Source organism: Trichogramma pretiosum, unplaced genomic scaffold (assembly GCF_000599845.2).
Source record: "Trichogramma pretiosum strain Unisexual culture from Peru unplaced genomic scaffold, Tpre_2.0 scaffold32, whole genome shotgun sequence".
Classification (NCBI taxonomy): Eukaryota; Metazoa; Arthropoda; class Insecta; order Hymenoptera; family Trichogrammatidae; genus Trichogramma; species Trichogramma pretiosum.
This window is the reverse complement of record NW_019641641.1, coordinates 564,059-585,620: the sequence shown is the minus strand read 5'-3', so window position 1 is coordinate 585,620 and position 21,562 is coordinate 564,059. Positions and strand designations below refer to the sequence as shown.

At 29.4% G+C, this 21,562-nt stretch overlaps 4 protein-coding genes across 9 annotated transcripts; 3 read left to right on the top strand and 1 right to left on the bottom strand.

Moving 5' to 3' along the window:
- The first annotated feature begins 1,372 nt into the window (after positions 1-1,372).
- On the top strand, positions 1,373-10,959 carry LOC106652369 (sentrin-specific protease 7-like). Of its 2 annotated transcripts, none has more exons than XM_014371297.2 (9): positions 1,373-1,543; positions 6,780-7,594; positions 8,912-9,048; positions 9,123-9,177; positions 9,275-9,330; positions 9,938-10,264; positions 10,345-10,434; positions 10,514-10,739; positions 10,804-10,959. In XM_014371297.2, the coding sequence occupies exons 2-9, from the start codon at positions 6,836-6,838 to the stop codon at positions 10,942-10,944; spliced, it is 1,791 nt and encodes a 596-aa protein (XP_014226783.1). In that variant the 5' UTR covers positions 1,373-1,543; positions 6,780-6,835; the 3' UTR covers positions 10,945-10,959. The 2 variants fall into 2 exon arrangements, with proteins under 2 accessions (XP_014226783.1, XP_023315511.1); XM_023459743.1 differs by having other exon boundaries at positions 9,123-9,189.
- On the top strand, positions 1,751-5,930 carry LOC106652437. 2 transcript variants are annotated; one of them, XM_014371379.2, is made up of 11 exons: positions 1,751-2,305; positions 2,417-2,652; positions 2,727-2,781; positions 3,000-3,328; positions 3,416-3,449; positions 3,520-3,560; positions 3,659-3,988; positions 4,051-4,149; positions 4,223-4,442; positions 4,717-5,481; positions 5,546-5,930. In XM_014371379.2, exons 1-11 carry the CDS (start codon positions 2,084-2,086, stop codon positions 5,624-5,626), a joined length of 2,412 nt encoding a protein of 803 aa, XP_014226865.1. In that variant the 5' UTR covers positions 1,751-2,083; the 3' UTR covers positions 5,627-5,930. The 2 variants fall into 2 exon arrangements, with proteins under 2 accessions (XP_014226865.1, XP_014226864.1); XM_014371378.2 differs by having other exon boundaries at positions 1,752-2,305; positions 3,407-3,449; positions 5,546-5,929.
- A 24-nt stretch (positions 10,960-10,983) lies between the features above and the next one.
- Positions 10,984-16,871, bottom strand: LOC106652433 (coatomer subunit beta'). Of its 2 annotated transcripts, none has more exons than XM_014371370.2 (9): positions 16,772-16,871; positions 16,052-16,403; positions 15,338-15,916; positions 14,891-15,250; positions 14,553-14,788; positions 13,882-14,482; positions 13,455-13,792; positions 13,102-13,359; positions 10,984-12,472 (listed from the first exon to the last, which is right to left on the bottom strand). In XM_014371370.2, exons 1-9 carry the CDS (start codon positions 16,772-16,774, stop codon positions 12,437-12,439), a joined length of 2,763 nt encoding a protein of 920 aa, XP_014226856.1. In that variant the 5' UTR covers positions 16,775-16,871; the 3' UTR covers positions 10,984-12,436. The 2 variants fall into 2 exon arrangements, with proteins under 2 accessions (XP_014226856.1, XP_014226857.1); XM_014371371.2 differs by lacking the exon at positions 16,772-16,871 and adding an exon at positions 16,543-16,653 and having other exon boundaries at positions 12,437-12,472.
- A 43-nt stretch (positions 16,872-16,914) lies between these two features.
- Positions 16,915-21,127, top strand: LOC106652436 (histone acetyltransferase KAT2B). Of its 3 annotated transcripts, none has more exons than XM_014371376.2 (6): positions 16,915-16,986; positions 17,924-18,894; positions 18,979-19,545; positions 19,627-19,906; positions 19,997-20,441; positions 20,528-20,721. In XM_014371376.2, the coding sequence occupies exons 2-6, from the start codon at positions 17,933-17,935 to the stop codon at positions 20,719-20,721; spliced, it is 2,448 nt and encodes an 815-aa protein (XP_014226862.1). In that variant the 5' UTR covers positions 16,915-16,986; positions 17,924-17,932. The 3 variants fall into 3 exon arrangements, with proteins under 3 accessions (XP_014226862.1, XP_014226863.1, XP_014226861.1); XM_014371377.2 differs by lacking the exon at positions 16,915-16,986 and adding an exon at positions 17,273-17,358; XM_014371375.2 differs by lacking the exon at positions 16,915-16,986 and adding an exon at positions 17,294-17,620 and having other exon boundaries at positions 20,528-21,127.
- The last annotated feature ends 435 nt before the right edge of the window (positions 21,128-21,562 follow it).

Genomic DNA, 21,562 nt, shown 5'->3' with positions numbered 1-21,562 from the left:
CAGTTGAATTGTTTATTCTCTTTTTTTCATAGCGTTCGTGTGGCTGTTGGACAGTATTTTATGCGCTTAAAACTTTAGGCGTTTATGTAGAATTATTTTTAATCTAATCTTTAAATGTTAATTTATTATAATCATTAATCAAAGCATCGTTGCATAATTTCTTCGATTTTTAATTTGTTTGCCTCATTTTATAATGTAGTGCCAAATTGTACACGTACATTTTTATAACAAAACGCGCAACGATTTGTCTTATTAATGAGACTATTTTTGATTTGGTTCCAAGTTAAGAATCTTAGAATTTTTTTAAATTACGAATATTTCGAATTTTCTAGGGTAGCAATTCACGAAAAAAATGAAAAAAAAAACATGTAAAATTGATTTCGATAATTGTTTTATGCAACAACAATGTAATAATGATTAATAGGGAGAAAAAGTTGTTGAAAGAAAAACGTACACCCGAATGCACGAATAAAAAATTTTAGTTCTTGAGTATTCAAATATCAATCGGGTAGTTTTAAGTATATGCTACGTAATAATAAAGAAGTGTACATATTTAATGCAATTACTATTTTAAGTCAAACAATTGTAATAATTTTTAAATAAATTTTAAGCGTGTTAGTACACAAGTGTAACTTTTCAAATGAAAGATAAAATTTGCATTGTGGATAGTACAACATTGTTTAAATGTTAAACGTCGTTCATATTTAATGATAACACCTATAACTATTAACGAAAAAATCAGTATCATAATTAATATTTTATCCGCAAAATTATTGTTGTTACCTAAATATTACGATATATTTAATTATAGTTATGAAAAAATATCTTGATCTTGTAAACAGTAAGATACCAAAAAATTCAAATGGCAAAATATATTTAATAGCATGACAATTTGTTTCAAAGACATCTAGAGTTATTGCTTTTGCACATCATAAGAAATTGATACCAAATAAAAGTAACTATTTGTCGTCATTTAGTTGTACGTACCTTCATTTCTCCGAACTGAACAAAAGATAAGCTTGCTCGTCGGCAACTTCATTCAATTTAATGAAAAAATGTAAAAGCTGAAAAATTGGCAACATTTACGACATTACAGGAATTGAAAAGTATACCAATGAGAAAAGATTTTTATGCATAACGCACTGTGAAAATGAATATTTAAAAATTCCTACCATTTTTGATTTTAATGATAAAGATGGCGCTATCGATCGAGTGAAGCTAGAGTGCTGACAAAGCCTGCGTTTTTTTAAAATAGAATGTGCAAGGTGAATTGTATCCCCCTCCATCCCTACCCGTCGGGCCACGATAACTCCTCAGCTCGAGCTGCCTCTTCCCGTTGAAATTCAAACATTACGTTGGTCAACGTGCGCTGCGTCGGCGGGAAGACGCTCGTAAACTCCTTCAGTTTCGAGACTTTGAGGTTTGAAAGAATCAAGGTAGATAAGAACGCAATTGTAAGTGGTTGCATCGTGTGCCGTGCTCTGAATATTTATGATGGAACGATGATTCGGAAACTGTAACGACTAACTTTGCGACTGTAAAGGTAAGCAGACAACTCTTGCGCACGTATTATACATGTCAAAAAATTTGAAGCCCCACCATTATCATCATAGTGCAATATAGAAGTGTCAGTTGTTTCACACGAATGCCTAGACCAGAGTGACCATATTCGTAAATGTATCGGCGCTGCCGACACGTGTGTGCCTGCTTGTGTGTGTGGCTCGTAAGCCTACATAGAGAGAATGAATCGCAGCGTGTTCGCTCGTGCTTAGTGTTTACATCCGCGCACGAAGGAGAGCCGCGCTGATTTTTCCACCAGTCTAATCTTGTAGTCGGCGCCGAGCACATGTTAAAACAAAAGAAAGCCGCCGAGACCGTTAGTTTTTTCTGCATTTCTTGTCACGTTGTGATTTTTCAGAATTGTTCTTAAATACCTACGATGATGTGTTAAGCTTCTGTTCCGCGAATATTGCTAGTCTAGTTGACCGTATAGCAGTTCACAAGTTTTTTGAATTTCTACACCCTGCCGATATTTGTTATTCAATTGCAAATTGTGATCGTGACAGTGTGATGCTGATGAAACATGTTGCCCCAGTACAATGAAACTGAATTTTGTGAGCGAGTCAACGACAAATACGACGAGTACAACTTCAACGTAGCCGAAGTGGTCGAAATTGACAGCTCGGCAGATGATGTCGAACTCTATGAAGTCCACAACGACTGCCTGTTGCTCGGTGTTGATCAACGAATTTCTCCTCGAGCACCTGCCGCCGATCTCTACTATGACAGTTCCCAAAGCCCAGCGGTAATTATTGACTGTTTTTTATCCTGAATCCTAATGTACTTTGCTCGAAATTATATGAGTGATATTAAATTGACTACGTTTTATTTTCCCGCTTTTTTTATCACGCCTTAGCTGATCGCGCCTGAAAAAGGAAATACGAATTTTTTCAACAAAGCGAATACCGATTTTCCCAGAATTGATGAAGTCACGTCATACCATGACTCTTCTTCTGTACCAGAACTGTATCAGATAAATAGTTATAGTAGTAATCTTCAAGAAATTGATCGGGACGATGTTGTGGCTCTTTACAGTTCTGAGGATTTGAATAAAATAGTGCAGTCATTTGATGATAACCAAAATGAGTCTATGTAAGATTTGATCATATTTTTTATTCTGAATATTAAGAATTCAAATTCTCAATTTTTTTTTTTTTTTTTGATAGGTTTGACGAATTCATTTCACCGATATCATCAGACCCAATGGATGTCGACTTTTCGGTACGTTAAAATAAAACACATATTCGTTTCTATAATACAGAGGACATGGTAATCATTGCTTATTCAAAATAATTTTTTGATTTTGCGATTTCTTTCGAGTTTAAAAATAAAAATGAAAAACTTATTTATAATACTAAAATTATTTACAACTTGAGATAAACGTAAAATTTAAATGCTTCATATCAAATTTTTCTTTCATATAATATTTACTATTTTAGCTTTCAAATGGATCTACTGCTATGCCTCCTGAAAATGATATTTATGAAATAGGAATTTTTCCAAAAAATTCAACTTTGGTGGAAGAAACTACCATAAAAAATAGTTTCTTAGAAAAAGCAAACTTTGGATCGCTAACAAACAATAATGAAAAGGAAGAAAAATATTTATTTGACAATGATGCTGAAAGTTGTAGTAAGTCTTTTTCAAATTTGAATAATGATATTCATTTTGAGCATTGTAACATTGCAACCGAAAGAACCAACCAAGAAGAGACTAGGATCCATGAGGCACTGACAGTATCACCTACCTTATTTCCTTCTGCTACACAGTAAGTGTATTACAATTTTTAATGTTTCATTTTTTTGTACCTTGTAATATTGGAATTAACTGAACAATTTTGTTTAAGAAAATCTAGTCCAAATACCATTGATTTAAGTGATAGTCCTATGGTGAGTGATATCTTTAAACTTCATCAATATTAAATTTTTAATAATCAAACAATAACTTCTATATTTTCAGAATGAAGAAACTAAAAAGACCAAAAATGGTAACGCCAAAATGTAATTATGAAAATTTGACTTTGCACTCAAATAAAGTACATTAATTGATGAAAAAAAATGTTATTTGATATAACTAACAATAATTTATATTAATTTAGATTAGCAATATATCCAAAACCTCCTGCCAAAGGAGGAATATGTATTACATCTGAAGATTACATGTGTTTGGCTGCTGGTGAATATCTTAATGATATAATAATAGATTTTTACCTAAAATATGTACAAGAAGAAGTATTGTCACCAAAAGATCGAGATCGTACCCACATATTTAGTTCTCATTTTTATACTAGATTAGTAAAAGTACCAGATTCTGTGGATGGATGCGAAGATATTAGTTTAGCTGAAAAACGGTACGCTGGAGTTCACAGATGGACTAAAAATATTAATATTTTTGAAAAAGATTTTGTCATTGTCCCTATTAATCAACAGTAAGTATTTTTGAAAATAATCAACAGATTTCAATATTAATTAATCTTAATAATAATTTTAGTTGTCACTGGTATCTTGCAATTATTTGTTTTCCCGGCTTGGTTCTTGTTGATGATCAAGAGGTCAATACAAATATTGGAAGAAGTTGTAACCAACAAAGGTATTTGTAAAATATATTATAAAATCCAATTTTAATTATAACAATTTAATATGATTGTAATTAATTTTCACAGAACATGCATCCTTATTTTTGACTCCCTTTCTAATGCTGTTAAAAGCAAAGTAACTCGATTATTAAAAGAATATCTTCAGCTTGAATGTGCATATAAAATCAGTAGAGAAAAAGCTCATAAATTTAATAGCATTAAAACTTTTTACCCAGTATCACCAAAACAGACAAATGCCACTGATTGTGGACTATATATGTTGCAATACGTTGAGAGTTTCTTTGAAGTAAGTATTTGACTCTTTCTCAGCAATAACTTAAATCTTGATTTGAAAAGAAAATTAATATTTATCATACAACCTCAGATAGCAATCATAATCATAATTATCAAAAAAGTAATTTTCAATTCAAAACATGAAATCTGCTTTTAACTTCTTATATTATTACTTCAGCTATTATAATTATTCTTTATTTTTGAGTTTCGGAAGAATAAATGATTTAAGCAAAAAAATGAACTTCTTATACTTATTTTTTTATGAATTGTTTTCTTTAATATTCCAGGACCCCATAATTCAATTTTCATCTCCAATAAGAAATTTGAGTAAATGGTTCTACAAAAGTAAAGTAATTGATAAACGAAGAAATATTGCTGAGATAATAATGTTGTTAATGATTGATTTTCATGATGGACAATCAATTGATTTACCAACAATCAATTTTTCAGATGAACTATCAGAATCTTTCTGCGATAATTCAAATTTATCTCCCTATAAAAAAGGTTTTGATAGTGAAGCTAAAAAAAATAATTTGATTGTTGATGATGATGATGGTATTGAAATTTTTGTTCCAAAATCTAAGATAGCCTCCTCTAAAAATTTAAAATTATCAAAAAGTTTATTTGAAGAATATAGACCAATTAAAACCAGTGATCGAAATAAGCTTAAGCTAAGCAAAGATAATTTTTTTAAAAATGGAAAACCTAATATTGTTGAAAACGTATATACAACTTTAAGGAACAAAAAAAAAACAAATCAAAATTACCTTTCAAACCAGAGAAATTTAAATCACTCCAGAGAGAATTGCTCAAGAACAATGAATGACAATAAAGATTCAGTATCATCCCTGAAAAGTAATTCATTTGGAAATAAAAGAATAAATGCTAGTTCTTGTGACAAAAAGCCTTGTGGTATCTCAGATCAACCAACCATGATTTTCAAACCTATAAAAAGAAGACTTTATACTGAAACAAAAAGTTCTGAACCTGTCAATATTTCTCCAATAACACAGGATAAATTTTATAACTTTGATTTCAATAGGATTAAAAATGTAAGTGATTACATTTAACAATTCATTCAAAGTTTCTTTTATTTCAACAAACGACTTTTTTCAGGAATCAGGAATACCCCACACTTCATCATTCAATGCTTTTAGTAAAACATTTAAAATTAAAAAAAAGGAAAAAAGTATTTAGAGTTACATTCTACTAAGAATGAATAAAGTTCATAATACTGATCTAGCAATAACATTTTTTGTACGTGTAAAAATTATTTGTAAAATAATCAACATGTGCATTGGTTTGATTACAACATGGAAATTATTGAATTAAGCTTTTGAAAATTTAATTAATTTTCTGTTAGTTACTTGTGTTATAATGTATTCTTATTTTTTAATACTTCCGAAAAATTATTGTTACATCCCATTTATCCTACTGAGCACAAAATATTTTTTAATAAGATAGATATTATTTTTTTAAATGCGAAATGCATGACTTAATTATTATAAATTTATCAATAATCAATAAAATTGGTTTTTGTTCGAATAAAAATTTTTTTTTGCACTTCATGTATTAGAAATGATTTTAATCCTTATCTTGTGATTTAGTATCGGCAAAATTATTCGAAAAAAAGTATCTTCGAGTACGTTAAACCCTGCGTAAAATTGAAAATATTTTTCGTAAAAAACGCATTTAAATTCAATGAAATTAATATTATTAATTTACTTATATAACACATTTATAACATCCTGGATACATTTTCAACTGTCGTTCATTTTGATGTGATTGTGAAGTGCACCATAAAGTTTTTTTTGTATTTAGAAAAATGTGTAGTTTAAATTTCAATAAAAGATTTGAAATATCTTTATTTTTTACAGTAGTTTTGGTATTTTTTATCTGTATGAAGTTATTCATGAATTTTTTTTGCGATGAAATATTTTTGATTTGATTACTAAGCAAGTCTACGCTGATCAAATAGTCCCATCTATTTATACATTTTTTATGTAAAAATTATAGAAGATTGAGTTATGAATTAATAGTTACATGTAAGTAACTAAACTTAACTCAATAGTTTAAAAAATTACGAATATATTTTGACTATTTTTTTGCCTGGCTCTGAAGGCATGTGAAACATTCTTGAAAACAATCCTTACATTAATCAATGACAGTATATTTTACATTAAATTGTATGCTTGAATTTGTATTTCACGAAAATATTTTGCTTGAATAGGCATTGAAATGTTTGTTACAGTCCATTCTCGATTGCTTGATAAAGTTTTGATTCACACATTTGATTTTATAAACTTATTGTAAAAAATATTCAATTTCTTGATGTATTTTGGTTTTTCAGCACAGGTTTACGGCTTGGTACTCTCAACGAACGTAAGATTTGAAAGATATCATTAAATGAAACTTTATAGACATACCAGCAATGAAATGAGTTCTTTTTATATTAAAAAAATGGTAAACCAAACCAGAAATGAACAGAAAATTAACATTAGAAAAATTGACGATGAGAAGAGAAATGATACCAATTTACTTGAAATTACTGAAAAAAGAATGATATCATTCCACGCGACAGACAATTTAAAAAATGATAACAAAATGAATATAAAAAAGAGTGAAAATTATTCCAAATGCTTTGTTAAATTGGAGAGACTTAATTATAATGATCGAAATGTTGACTACAGATTTAGCGATGAAAATACATCATTGGACAAAAAAAATTATCCAACAAGCAGAACTTCCAGGGGAAAATTAAATGACCAAGCATCTACTTATGAGTGTCATAATAAAATCGTTGGGAACAAAATACCAACTGTTGTTCTTGAAAGATTGAGTTCTATAGATACATTGTTAAAAAGTAATCAAAATTTTAACTTTAACAATCGTGTCTTACCTACGGCAGATGCGATTATACTTGAGAAAAAAAATTATCTGGATGTTATTGATTTGACATGTGAAAAAGATCAAAACAATTTTGAAAATCATTTTATTCGTGTTCTAGAAGATAAAATTATAAGTAATATAAAAGTCACTTTTATAAAGAAGAAATACAATAATGAAGAAGTCAAAGTACTTATTCATTTTTCTCAAAAGCAGCAAATTACCATGTGCTTCACAATAAACGGAAATAATGTTCCAGTATCAGAACTTATGTTACTGGTAAGTAACACTTATCCTTTCGGAGGATCGAGATTTTGAAAAATTAATCGCTGGTGTGCTTATGTTTGTTTATTAATAAATATTAAGCATTTAAATGTACATTTCAAAAAATTCAACAAACTGATTGAATGTGAGTTTTTTTGTCAATCTGGTGTTGAATGAACATATTTTACTATAAAAAAAAATTTCCACTATTTCGATTTATATAGCTTTTTTTAGCTGAAGCTAAATTTAAGCTTTTAACACAGGTCGGTCCCCTTAAGCGCTAATTTCAGCAGGATGCCATTCACAGAGTGAATCGTCGGGGCCTCCTACGTTTGATTCATGAATGCGTGCCTCGCTCGTGGTGCAACGATTGGTTTTCGCGTTAAACTTGTAATTTTTATCTTACGTTCCTCATAAACCTCACGCTTCATCAAAAAGGGTTTTCTGCGCACATCATTCTTTAGAGATGCAAATTTAACTCTCAAATTTATCGTGTACTGTGTTATGTTTTAATATTCGTAGTTATATACAGGGCGCTAAATTCGGTCGAAATGCGCGTTGCAGATGTATCTTACAGAATTTTCAACCAAGCGCCGAAATAAGACTTGTTGCTAAGAGACGTCAATTTATCTGACAAGGAGAGCTTTTCAGGTTCGGGTCATGGATTTGCTCCAAAATTTTTTTGCGGTCTCCTGGTACCCAATACTGAAGTTCCCTGTGCTTAGTTTGATACGATGGGCCTCAGGTCCCATTTTGTAGAGGATTTTCCACATTATGAAAAAAATCTTTGTTATTTTCTATATCGAAATAGAAGTACTTAAACGAAAAAAATGGGACGATCAAAAGTTTTAAAATTTTTCAAAGAATCCGCTTGAATTTTTTCAGAATTTTTGGGACCATCTACCACTCTCTTTACGAAGTCCTAAAATCTACTAAAAAAAGCGTCAAATTTGAGCCTCTTGAATTAAGTGATAGATGGTCCCAAAAATTCTGAAAAAATTCAAGTAGATTCTTTGAAAAATTTTAAAACTTTTGATCGTCCCATTTCGTTTTATTTCGTTTTATTTATGTAGAATCATCATAAAGTTAAAGTTCTGATGATGCTTTTGTGCAAAATATACTCTTGAAGATACTCCAAAATTTTGTTGAACGTGTCTAAAATTCTTGGTTTCAAAAGTCCAAAGCAAAAAGCTTACAGTTTGTTATAACCTTTTTTCATACTATTATCAAGTTTGATGTTGAAAATTCACCAATTCAATGTATATACTATTTGTTATATGTACATTAAAGAATATGAAAGTTGACTCAATCACAGAATTTTATTTTTTTTAGGTTTATAAAAACATTCCCCACGAATACCATAATATTTATGAAGTTGATGATCCAATCAGCAAGTTTAGTTATGTTATTACAGCATCTCCATTAGAAAATAAAACATGGTTTTGTTTAAACGAAGATTCAAATAAAGAGTAGGTTTATTTGTCATACTTTACAAAACTTCAAGTAATGTTTCATGCTTTTATTTTTCATCTTTTTCTTACAGAACCACAGAAATACTTTGGATTTCAACTTGTTCAAGCGCTAACAAGTGTATCTGTGTATGTATACTAGTAAATAAATCATAAAGTTTTAATTCAAGTTTTAATCATAACTTTTTCATAAATTATATTAATCTGTTTTGTCTACCGATTTTAGGACCAAATAAGCAGTACAAAAAAATTAACGTCAGATTTGAAGAGAAATAGTAGTGTGTAAGTTAAACGTTGGAATTCAAACATTTTTGATAATAATCCGGGCTCTATCTATGGGTTAAGCAATTGTAACGCTTAAACTAACTAAGCGTTTTTTTGTAGTTCTAGTGCACTGAACACAAAAATAAGATTTTTTTTCGAAAAAGTTTTGTAAAAAAAGTTATAAACAAATTTATTGTTTATAATTTATAAAATATTTTTTAAAAAATCTGAAAAAAATTACATGTTTTCTTTGACTAATTTCAAGTCTTTTCTATCTTTTCTAAGATTAAAAAATATGATGACTTCCAAAAAAATTTAAGCGTAAAAACCACCTTTACGATTTTTTATCTTGATAAGAAATTCAAAAACTCAAAGAACAAAAAATCGGACAATTAGTCAATGAGTACGTGTGAATTTTTTCGAAGATTTTACAAGTTAAAAACAATAGATTTCTTAATAACTATTTTCATGAAACTTTTGTGAAAAAGCTATTTTCATTTTCGAATTCAGCACACAATAAAACCCTTGGTTACATTGACCTACCTGCTTGACCCATAGCTATAGCACCCGGGCTGAAGTTAATGCCCTATTGATGATAAGTTTAATTCATTTTATATTTTTCTAGAATTTTGTCGTATCCACCTCCACCTATTAAGTGGGAAGCAAATATTACCGTTGATGACTTCAAATGCCTAGATCCGAATCAAAATTTAAATGATGTTATAATTCATTTTTATTTGCAATACTTAATGCATGAATTATTATCAGATGAACTTCGAAGAAAAGTTCATTTATTTAATACTTTCTTTTATACAAGATTATCAAATCCAAGACTACTGGAAAATCAAACGGAATTGACATTAGCAGAGAGGCAATACAACGAAGTAAAACGGTGGACAAAAAAAATCGGCATTTTTGAAAAAGATTTTATCATTATACCAGTGCACCAAAAGCAAGTATTTTAAATTGAATTCATTTCCAACTATGACCAAAAAAATATGAATAAAAATTTTACGCTTTCTTAATTTGTAGATCTCATTGGTTTTTGGCTATCATATGTTATCCAAGTTTGATAAAGAATAACTTGAAAACATTTGACGAATTTCATGAAAATTCAAAAAAGTAAATTAAACTAGGTTTTATTAAAATATTTCAAAGTATAAAACCACATTTTTTAAAACTTCTATATTAAACATTTCAGACCTAGTATAATGATATTTGATTCTTTGACGAAATTAAGCGTTGGAAGGTCTAAAGTGGCTAATGATATCAAAATGTATTTGAAATCTGAATTTGATTCCAGAAAAGATTACAGTCAGAGTTTACCAGTGAACGATATTAAAATAATTTATCCTAATGTACCTCAACAACAAAACTGCAACGATTGTGGATTGTTTTTATTGCAATATGTTGAATCTTTTATCAAGGTAATGATAAAAAAGTTTTTACTCTGTGCTAGCACATAAATTGTTCATGTTTTTTATTTTATAGGATTTTATCGTTGCCGAATCTCCAAATTTTTCCTTAATCGAAGACTTGACAAATTGGTTCGACCACAATGAAATAAGTGAGAAGAGAAATAAAATAAAAAGATTATTGGTAAAATTGAAAACTAGTCCGAAAATTAACTAATTCAAATTAATAACATTATCTCATAAAGGTATTTTAAAATTAAAAATTTTAAATTAATTGAAGTTGAAATTTTAGTGGGAGTCCCGGAATATATATTATTTTAACTGTATCAAACAATTAAATACGTGTTCAGTGTGTTTAAGTGCAAACGATTAATTTTTAATGTTTTTGTTTATTTTTAAATGTTTTACGAACTATTCATCAATTATTTTTGATGAAAAATCTTAATAAGTAATGTTCAAGGAGATACAGAAACCAGACTAAAATAGCTAATTTCAAATACTTTTTTCGAGATTGCCTGTGTATATTTTTTTAAAAAGTTATGATGTTTTCTTTTTATTACGTTCTAAACCTTTACATGGCTTTTAAAAAATAAGTTGCGTAGAAATCTCAGAAAACGTTTACAATATTTTGTTCTGTCCTAGCTTCGGATCTCCTAGCGATAGGTTGAGTTGTGAATTTAGATTATATGAATAATATGGATTAATCAATCTTGTTTTTAATTGCAATTAATCTAGTTTTGAATTGTTAAAGTATATATTATTATATGCCATTTGTTGCAGTAAGTAGAAATAATTATATTTATTGTGTGTTAATGTGATTGATTAATTAAGTCCTAATATAAATTATTGAATAAGATATTATAATTATGTATTATTCAAAGATAGAGTAGGGTAGTCAGACCAATCATATGAAAAACAATTAAAAATATATTTATATGTACGTTATTCAATTCTTTAGTGAACGATGCATCTTTTTCACGTTCGATCATAATTTAACAAGGAAAAACAATAGTTATTGCACATCCAAAAGTGGTCATTTTACTGGTCGAAAGCGGTCAATCACTGGTAAAGTACCCTATCTTTATATTAGGAAAGCAAAAGACATGAATTTTTTGCTTTGCTCTGTACTTTTTTTTATATTGTCCCGGAAAAGTCTGTAAATCCTTTTTTAATTATTGAATTTCCTTTACAATTACTCATCGTATAAAATTGTATGTTTATCAATATGAAAGGGATTTTGGATCAATTATTTTAAAAAATAATCAAATACATAACTATAATCTTGATGCTTTTATTAAAATACAGGAGTGACAAAACTCATATAAATTATATTAGACTTAATATGTATGAATTAAATCATAAAAAGTGAATAAAGAATATAAATTGCATGACCACCATAATGATTAATGTATTCAAATACTGATTTTGTACATATATTTAAATGCAGACACAATGATTTGTATTTTATAAACATTAATCATCATGTTATACAGCTGCGCTGATTAAAGCCGTTATGTTCATAATTCGCTAGCTTTAATGCTCTTGACGCGGATCAGTGTCCAATTTACTTTTAATGTATACTATCAATTGTATAAGTAATTTATAAGCCTTTATTGTACATACTTCAACTGCATGTCAATGAATAAGGAATGACTTATGTGATATCAATTAATTCTTTTAAACTTTAACTTTAGAATCCTTTATATTCATCAATCATCCAACAAATCGTCATCCAAGTTTACATCCTGTAAAAAAAGTCAGATTATTATATTAGGATACTTTATAATTTACAGAGAATCTAACTCTACTTTAAATTTTAAATAAGTTTAATATTATTACTAGCAAAAATCAGTTTAACAAAAGTTAAAAAAATTTTAGTACAAAGAATTTTTTTGTTCTGTATTAATTTCAAACTAATTAAAAAAGTACTTTTAAATTTTGTCTGAAATATAAGTTGAATGATTCAATTTTAAAAATCTTGTTGAAACCAAAAAGGAAAAATAAAACTATACTTTGTTTAGCTCCAGGTTAATTTATAGTAATAAAATAGTGATTTTTTGCCCAATTGATCAGTGCTATTTATATACCAAGATGTAATTAATAAATAGTTTCGTGAAGATACCTTACCAGGTATATAATTAAATATTGCTGTTAATTATGAAGTTATCTTATCATGTGAAAAAATTTTTTTCGCAAAATTCGAGCATAAAAAAATTAAGGAAAACTTTAGCATAAGTCATAAAGGTTTTATGCAACTTGGTACATAGATTACAAAGTATTATTTCTGAATCAAAAATATTTAATTCTTATTATTAATAAAATGATTTTATTGAAATGAGTTAACAAACATATATATCATTTAAAATATACTCACAGTTGTATCAATGTTTTCATCAATTTCTAGATCTAGGTCGAGATCGTCATCATCCAATGTTAATGGATCTTTTGTGGATAAGAGTTCGATATTGGATGCTGCTGGTTTATTGATGTTCACATTTCTCATCTGATCCACTACTGAAAGTATTTCATCTGACTTCTGTTGTAAACCATTTCCAAATGATTCATTTGGTGAATATTCACCCTTTGCTATTGCTTGCATCATTTCTTCTTTAGCATTGCGATTAATATTTGGCTGTTGACAAAAAATGTATAAAGTTTCAGTAACTTGTAACATACAATTTTCCAAAACCTAATGGTAATAAAGAGGAATATCTTTTAAATGCGTACCGTCATGTTGGGATAGTCACTTGCTGGAATTTTCTTCTTATATTGCTCACGCATAAACTTTTCGACTTCAAGAGCCTCCCTGTAGCCTGGAAATAGATTTGGGTACTCTTCAGGATCAGCTAAACTAGTTGCTGCTTTTTGGTTGACTTTGGCTAATTTCTCTTTCCACAATTTAATACACTCTGAAATTCTGCTTGGAACATATGACCTCGCAAAGAAAGCAGCCTCGGGTATACGGTCAGTTTCGATTAAAATATTTAGACACTTATCAATGTCACCCAATAAAAAGTGGGTTAAAAATGAGATGTTATTTTTACCCAATTGATCGGTAGTTTTTGCTAAAAAATTAAAATTTTTTCTCATTTCAGAAAATTGACATTGAAAATAGTTAATGAAAAAGATATAAGATTTTAGGTGTAATTATTACCTATTTCTTCAACCAAATTAGTATTAGCAGTACTAGTTGCAAGTAACAACAAGCCTGCATGATCTTCAGCTTTATTTAAACATTCTTTTACAAGATTAAGTTGACCTTGTTGTGTTGCAAGAGATGCAAGTTGTCGCCATTTTTGTTGACTATTGGCTTCTTTTGCTAGTTCATGAGCTACTTCTAAATCTTCCAATGATAGCGCAAGTTCAAACCTATGCTCTGGATCTGTGGATACTGCTAAAGCTTGTTTCTTAAAACCTTGTTTTTCCAAAAAGTGAGCAACTCTAGTACGATGTTCTTTGGGAACAGTCGGCAGAACTTTGTTTGCAGTGTCAAAATCTTTTCGCATAACAGCAGTTTGATACTCTAGAACTGAGAGCAGTAAAGAATATGATACCACGGATAATTCTTTATCACAAAGGTATAAGCGATTGTCTTTTGGAACATATCCCAGCAGGTACATAGGTCTATCCAAGTGAGATACAGTAACAACTTCACCTCCTACAAAATAGTTTACTCTGTTGACACTGTTGGTGTAGATGAAACAATCACCAACCCATACACCAGTCTTAACAACTTCATTCATTTCTGCTATCATCTGCAAATATTAGAAATTATTTTATGACAAATTAATAATTTATTGTATCAAATAAAAAATTTAAGTATACCTCAAATGCATCTTCTATATCTTCAGCATTTTCACCAGCCATTTGGACAGATTCAACGTTATATTTAAGAATGAAATACTGTTCAGTTGTTGCAAGGGCAACAAGTGAAGCATTTTCAGCCCAATATACATGTGTAGGCTGAATATCAATACGTCTAACAAGTTTCAGAGAATCCCAGTCATAAAATGAAAGACCAGAATTTGAATAAATTCCCAATAAATGTCCACCAAATATACCTTGATAAAAAATTTCAAATTTCAATTAGATACTATGAGAGTATACATTTTTACACAAATAAAAATAAAAATCAACTGAAAATTAAGCACTAATTTACTTACTATCAGCTCCAAAATCAGGTTTAAAACTTTTTTTTTCCTTAAAATTTTTAAATACTTTAACTGTAGTTGAACTTTCTCTTACTGCATATTGACTTGAATCTGCAGCCCATACAAATTCAAATGCTTGTCCAAATGCTTTATTTCTGAGTGCCATTGATGTATAGATGATATATTCACCATCTCCACAAACTACTAAGAATCTGCCATTAGGATTATGTTGAATAGTTTGAGGATAAATTTCACAAGCACCCATATCTTTTACAATTAATGGTAATTTTTCACCATCTTGTGCTTCTTCTTCAAGAGCTTTTAAATTAACTTGTTGGATTTCACTATGTTTTGCCCAAACAATTTTACCTCCTACATTAAAATAATTTTAAAAACGTATAAATATGTAATGAACATATTATTTTATTTAAGAACTTAATTAAAATTTTTCTAACTCACCCATTGAATCCATTGAAACAGCAGGTTCTTCCCTTCCTACTTTGACCATGACACTACCTTCATCATATCCAATTGCTACATTATTAGATCCTTTCATGCAAGCAATGGTCCATACTCTTTCAAAACCATAATTTAAAGGTGATTCAAGTCTGTAAGTTCCAGCATGCCAAATCCTGACAGTTCCATCTTCAGAACCAGTTAAAACAATTGGTAATTCTGGATGGAAACATACTGCTGAAATATTTTGAGTATGTCCTTCCAATGTTTGCACACAGGTTTTATTTTGATAATCCCATATTTTTACATATCGATCATCAGCACCAGATATAAGATATGGTTTATCACCACCATGATAATAATCTACGCAATTAACTCCTTTTTCATGACCTTCAAGTGTAAAATTTGCTGTCGATGAACCAAGTTGCCAAACTTTGAGGGTACGATCAAGTGAAGCACTTGCAAAAGTATTATTATCTTTAGGGTTAAATACTATTTGCATAACATAATGTGTGTGTCCATCGAAAACTTGCTGACAGAGCCACTGTTTTTCCCAGTTCCAAAGTTTAATCTGCATATCATCTGAAATGATTTTCACAATTTTAGGGTATAAATTAAAAAAAAAAATTTAATTTTGATGCATGAATTTCAAATTAATTAAGAGTTATGTTCATTTTCATTTTTTTTTCACGTAGTAAAGTTCACAAACTAACGTACCACTGCTTGTAAGAATAAAAGGTTGGACTGGATGAACAATAATACACCTCACATAATCACTGTGTGCTTCAAAGGCATGCACTCTTTCCAGTGTGTTATAATTGAAAACTCTGATCTGCATGTCATCAGAACCAGTAACAAGCCAATTTTTTCTGGCAATGAACTTGGCAGACCTAACAGGAAGGTCACAAACTTCAAAAGTTTTGACAAGTGTTTGGCTTTCATGATTCCAGATGTTAACATTGCCTTGATACAATGAACACAGCATCCATGGCTCAGTTGGATGAAGATCTACACATTTCACCCTGTCTGACCTGGCGGTCAGCTTACGTTTAATGTCTAATCTTAGAGGCTGAAAAATATTGCAATAATAATTAGACTAAAAATTTTTGAAATATTATATGTAATCATATTTAATAAATAGATCATATAAAGCTGTTGCATTAATTTTCACATAACCGATATAAATGTATACATTATAAATGACGCACCATTATAAATAACCACTAGAACTATAGGTCAATCCCAAAAAATTTTACAAAATCTGTGATTAATTTACGTCCTGTTCAGAGCAGCAGCAGAAGGTGAATTATCAGTAGCAACAGAGCTGCGACACGACTGACGTGTCTAACGCTCGTAACAACAATACATCAGCCCAATTACTTATGAACGATCATGACTTTTAAAACTAAGCATATGTTATAATAGCTTGATACACACCATTATGAGAGTATTATCGATGTTCGTAAATAATTTTTATTAATATTAATGAAAAAATAATATGACCGGCGTTATATTACAGATCACCGCCTGCCATCGGAGACAAACTACGTGGCGCTAAAGGCGCGACTCATGTACACATTTTGCACGATTTCGCTCAAAGGCATTATTCAAGCTGATGTGGTGCTTTCACGAATAATTATTAAAAGAATAAGGTTCGGCTTAATTAAGATAATTCAGTATAGTAATTGCATTAAGTAATTTATTTCATTATAAATACAACATAATTTCAATATTTTTCATTGAAATACTTGTGCAAAATTAATATATTTTTAACAGTCAAACGTAATCTGTCAAAATAGAAATTTCTTTGTTAGCGTGAAAAAACTGTATTAGATAACGAAAACTTTGAAATAAACTTTTGTATGCTGCGAAAAATGTTAAAATGCAGATGTAGTCAGAAATTCAAAGAAATACATTTTTACCATTGTTATAATATCTGTTCACCAGATGTCATGATAGTGTTGCTTACATATGTGTGGTGTATGCAAAAAATATAAGTGTTAGGTTTGGCCTAACGCCGTTGGGTTAGTTTTTATTTTGGAATTTGGATTTGCATTGTGTAGTGTTTACATGTACTCCACAATGTGTCATCTATTATGTGCATAGGTTTACCATATCAACAACCTGTGCAATTTTCATTCATTTAAATAAGGCCCCGGTGATTTAAATTGCATGCGGTCTTCACATTGTTTAACTCTGCTGCTATTTTGATTGAGTGCGACTTGTTATGAATTTGTGATAGCAGTTCGTTCAACTTCAGTCATTTAAAGGGATACCGAAGCGAAAGTAAATTTTTTTAGAAACTCTTTTTGATATTTATGGTTAATGTTTTTAAAAAATGTACCTGGTTGCTTTTTTTTGTTTTTTTAGACAGCGACGCAGCTTTTTTAAGTAGTTTAATTTTATAAAACAAATTTGTATTAAAAATTGATTTTTAACATCAAATTATAATATGTTTAAAATGATGCAATATCTAAGCGAGGGAAAGTAATGCACTAAAATGCTTGATGTTATTTTTATATTAAGTAGTATTAAAATTAAGTATAAACATTGCACTACTTCTAATTATTTTATAATAATTTATTTTAGATCACCAAAATGGCATCAGAAGATCCCAGTATGTCTAATATAACACCAGAAAATATTGGACAAGCTAGCTTAAACTCAGTTCAAGGACCAAGTCAAAATGCTGGAGGGATTAGTGTTCCAAGACCAGATCAAGCCTCTAGGCAAAACAATCTAAATCGCATTCAGCTACGCAAACAGCAATTTTATAATTTGCCTCAAGTGAAAAAGCTTTTAAAACTTGCTAATTATAGTGCATGTCAAATTGATCAATGTAAGTGCTCAGGATGGAAACATCCACAAGTAAGAGTACCAAAAACTGAAGCCCCTACAATACCAACATTTGGAGAGAGTTGCAGATCCTGTAGTCATACTCTAGAAAACCATGTAACACACTTGATTTCATTACCAGAAGAAACAATCAATAAGTTATTGTCGATGGTTGTTGATGTAGATAATATTTTCATGAGTATGTATGGGGAAAAAGATCAAGACACAAAAAAAGTTTATTTTTATTTATTTAAACTTTTACGTAAGAGCATTATATCCAGACAAGAACCATTGGTTGTAGATGGTCCTCTTGGTAATCCACCTTTTGAAAAGCCAAGTATTTCAAAAGCAATTACAAATTTTGTTCTTTATAAATTTGGTCATTTATCCCAAAGAGACTGGTTATCAATGCATGATTTGGCAAAAATATTTTTGCATTGCTTGAATAATTGGAATTTTGAATCTCCAAATGTTAGAAAAACAGCTACAAGCAATGAAGAAGAAGCATCAGCTTATAAAATTAATTTCACGAGATGGCTTGTATTTTGTCATGTGCCTGCCTTTTGTGATTCATTACATCACCATGACTGCACTGCTGCTTTTGGTAAAACTCTATTACAAGCTGTTTTTAAATTAGTTTGCAAGCAATTAATGGACAAATGTCACAGCGAAAAAGATAAAATGACACCAGAAAAAAGATTTCTTGTTTTAAACCATTTTCCCAGGTTAGAAATTGTCATTTTTTGTCTTTTCATTTTCAAAGTTGTAAAAATCTTTTACATGAAAATAATGTTATTTTTTACTTCAAGGTTTCTCTCGATGTTGGAAGCTGAAATTTATTCAGAAAACTCACCTATTTGGGATCCAGAATTTAAACAAACTTTACCAGCTCATTTACAAATGGTTGCAGAACCAAAGGGTAATTCAAATCGCCGACTTGCAGGTGAATTTGAAAAAGTCATAGTTGCTCCAAATGATAAAGATAATTTTACCACAATCAATTTGAGTCCTGGAGTGAAAAAACTTCTAGGTAAACGACCTCACCCAGAACCACGGCAAGAGCTTTCAAAAAGGAAAAAAGCTGAAGAAGTTTTTGAAGACTTACCTGAAGAAACAATTTTAGATATATTAGCAACCATTAAAGATCCCAATCATATGTTTGGCTTAGACGCCATATTTCCTCCTAATGCTCCCAGAGATGAAACTCCAAAATTAGAAGAAGCTAAAAAAATTATTGAATTTCACATTGTTAGAAATAGTTTAACTCAACCTGTATCAAAACAAACTATGTTATGGTTAATTGGATTACACAATGTTTTTAGTCATCAGCTTACAAGAATGCCTATGGAATATATTTCACAATTGGTTTTTGATCCGTAAGCAATGACTTTTAATATTTAATCTAAATATACTATATATCAATTGTTATTATTTTTGCATCTGTTATAATTTTACAGCAAGCATAAGACATTAGCCTTGATTAAAGATGGTAGACCTATAGGAGGAATCTGTTTCCGAATGTTTGGTAGCCAAGGTTTTACAGAAATTGTTTTTTGTGCTATGACATCAGAACAACAAGTTAAAGGATATGGAACCCATCTAATGAACATGTTGAAAGATTATCACATTAGGCATGGCATTTATCATTTCTTAACTTTTGCCGATGAGTTTGCTATTGGATATTTTAAAAAACAAGGATTTAGTAAGGAAATTAAACTACCGAAAGCAACTTATCAAGTAAATGTTTACAAATATTTTTGTTTATTCAACTTAGGTTTTTTGTTTAAAATATTGAAAACTAAAAGTTTATTCATTATCTTTTTGCAGGGTTACATTAAAGACTATGAAGGAGCAATGCTTATGCACTGTGAACTAAATTCTAAAATTGTGTATACTGAATTTACAACTGTTGTTCGTAAACAAAAAGAAATCATAAAACAACTTATTTATAAACGGCAACAAGAGATTCAGAAGATTCATCCTGGTCTAACATGCTTTAAAGAAGGAGTTCGAGGTATACCAGTGGAGTCCATTCCTGGTATACATGAAACTGGATGGAAAAATTGTACTCAAACTCGCACTCGTGGTGTAGCTAAAGGTACTCAAGGTTCTGAACCAATTGAAGCGTGCATGGATGTAGTTGACTCTTTATATAATGGATTGAAACAGGTGCTATCAAGTGTTAAGGCTCATAATTCTTCTTGGCCATTTTTGAAACCAGTTGATAAAAATGAAGTACCAGATTATTATGATCACATAAAGTATCCAATGGGTATATAATTATATTTTCGTTAATATATCTCTCATTTGAAAGTGAACGTGTAAATAATATCTAATAATTTTTTTTTCAATTTACAGATTTAAAAACTATGTCAGAACGTTTGAAATCAAGATATTATGTGACAAGGCGATTATTTATTGCAGACATGACGCGGATTTTTACCAATTGTCGCCTGTACAACGGTCCAGATACAGAATATTACTCTTGTGCTAATTCACTCGAGAAGTATTTTGTGACAAAAATGAAGGAATCCAATTTGTGGGACAAGTAGTCGAAAATTGTTCTCATCTAACATTATAAATAAGCTAGGATTTTATAAATTAGATGTAAAAGATAATTTTTTTGACAATGCATGAACATCTGTCAAATGAAAAATTTGATTTATTGCTTTGTAGTTTAGTATAATTAATAATAAAATGAATAGTATTCATTGTATGTTTAGGAAAGTGACAAAAATATGTTTATGTGGATATTAAACACTAATTTATTAGCATTATTAATCTTTTCAAGGATTCTCATTGAATATTACAAATACTTTATTGCATGAGAAAAAAAAGCTTTTTAATGAACTAAAACTTTTCCAAATATTTCACGATTAAACAAATTGAAACATTTATAGAAACAGTTTCAATTTCATCTTAATTTTATCATAAGAAAATAAATGTCATCAAATAATTTGAACGTGAATTATTAATAAACGTTCATTTTTATAATAAATTGTATATAAAAAAATTGACCCGATAATTTTGTAAATATATTTCGTTTTGAGCAGAATTTTAAAAGAAAAAATTTAAAATTAATTTTCGTAGAAAGTAATATTTATCTATCAAATTCTCTCTTACAGATGTTACATTATTCAAATGTATTTAAAAAATATATTTTTTAATTAAATATACTTCAGTTTTTTAATACTGTGAAACTAAATGGATATGATTCAATGGTATATTGTTCTAAACTTTTATTTTTTAAGTCATCGTTAGCTGAAGTACTGTAATAAATATTGCATTTATAAATGCACACTTAAAATCATAAAGATTCAATCATTTCTATCATAAACAGCCAATAAAATTTCCTTCATAAGAAACTTTTAATTCAATTGAGTTTTTACATAA

Excerpts from the sequence above, each read along its gene's own strand:
- LOC106652437 (XM_014371378.2), top strand. The coding sequence starts at position 2,084 with ATGTTGCCCCAGTACAATGAAACTGAATTTTGTGAGCGAGTCAACGAC. Across the intron at positions 4,150-4,222 it reads AGAAGTTGTAACCAACAAAG|AACATGCATCCTTATTTTTG; the intron begins GTATTTGTAAAA and ends TAATTTTCACAG. Across the intron at positions 5,482-5,545 it reads ATTTCAATAGGATTAAAAAT|GAATCAGGAATACCCCACAC; the intron begins GTAAGTGATTAC and ends GACTTTTTTCAG.
- LOC106652369 (XM_023459743.1), top strand. The coding sequence starts at position 6,836 with ATGAAACTTTATAGACATACCAGCAATGAAATGAGTTCTTTTTATATT. Across the intron at positions 7,595-8,911 it reads TATCAGAACTTATGTTACTG|GTTTATAAAAACATTCCCCA; the intron begins GTAAGTAACACT and ends TATTTTTTTTAG. Across the intron at positions 9,049-9,122 it reads AACGAAGATTCAAATAAAGA|AACCACAGAAATACTTTGGA; the intron begins GTAGGTTTATTT and ends TTTTTCTTACAG.
- LOC106652433 (XM_014371370.2), bottom strand. Across the intron at positions 14,483-14,552 it reads ATATAGAAGATGCATTTGAG|ATGATAGCAGAAATGAATGA; the intron begins GTATACTTAAAT and ends TAATATTTGCAG. Across the intron at positions 13,360-13,454 it reads GTGACTATCCCAACATGACG|CCAAATATTAATCGCAATGC; the intron begins GTACGCATTTAA and ends TTTTGTCAACAG.
- LOC106652436 (XM_014371375.2), top strand. The coding sequence starts at position 17,933 with ATGGCATCAGAAGATCCCAGTATGTCTAATATAACACCAGAAAATATT. Across the intron at positions 18,895-18,978 it reads GTTTTAAACCATTTTCCCAG|GTTTCTCTCGATGTTGGAAG; the intron begins GTTAGAAATTGT and ends TTTTACTTCAAG. Across the intron at positions 19,907-19,996 it reads TACCGAAAGCAACTTATCAA|GGTTACATTAAAGACTATGA; the intron begins GTAAATGTTTAC and ends ATCTTTTTGCAG.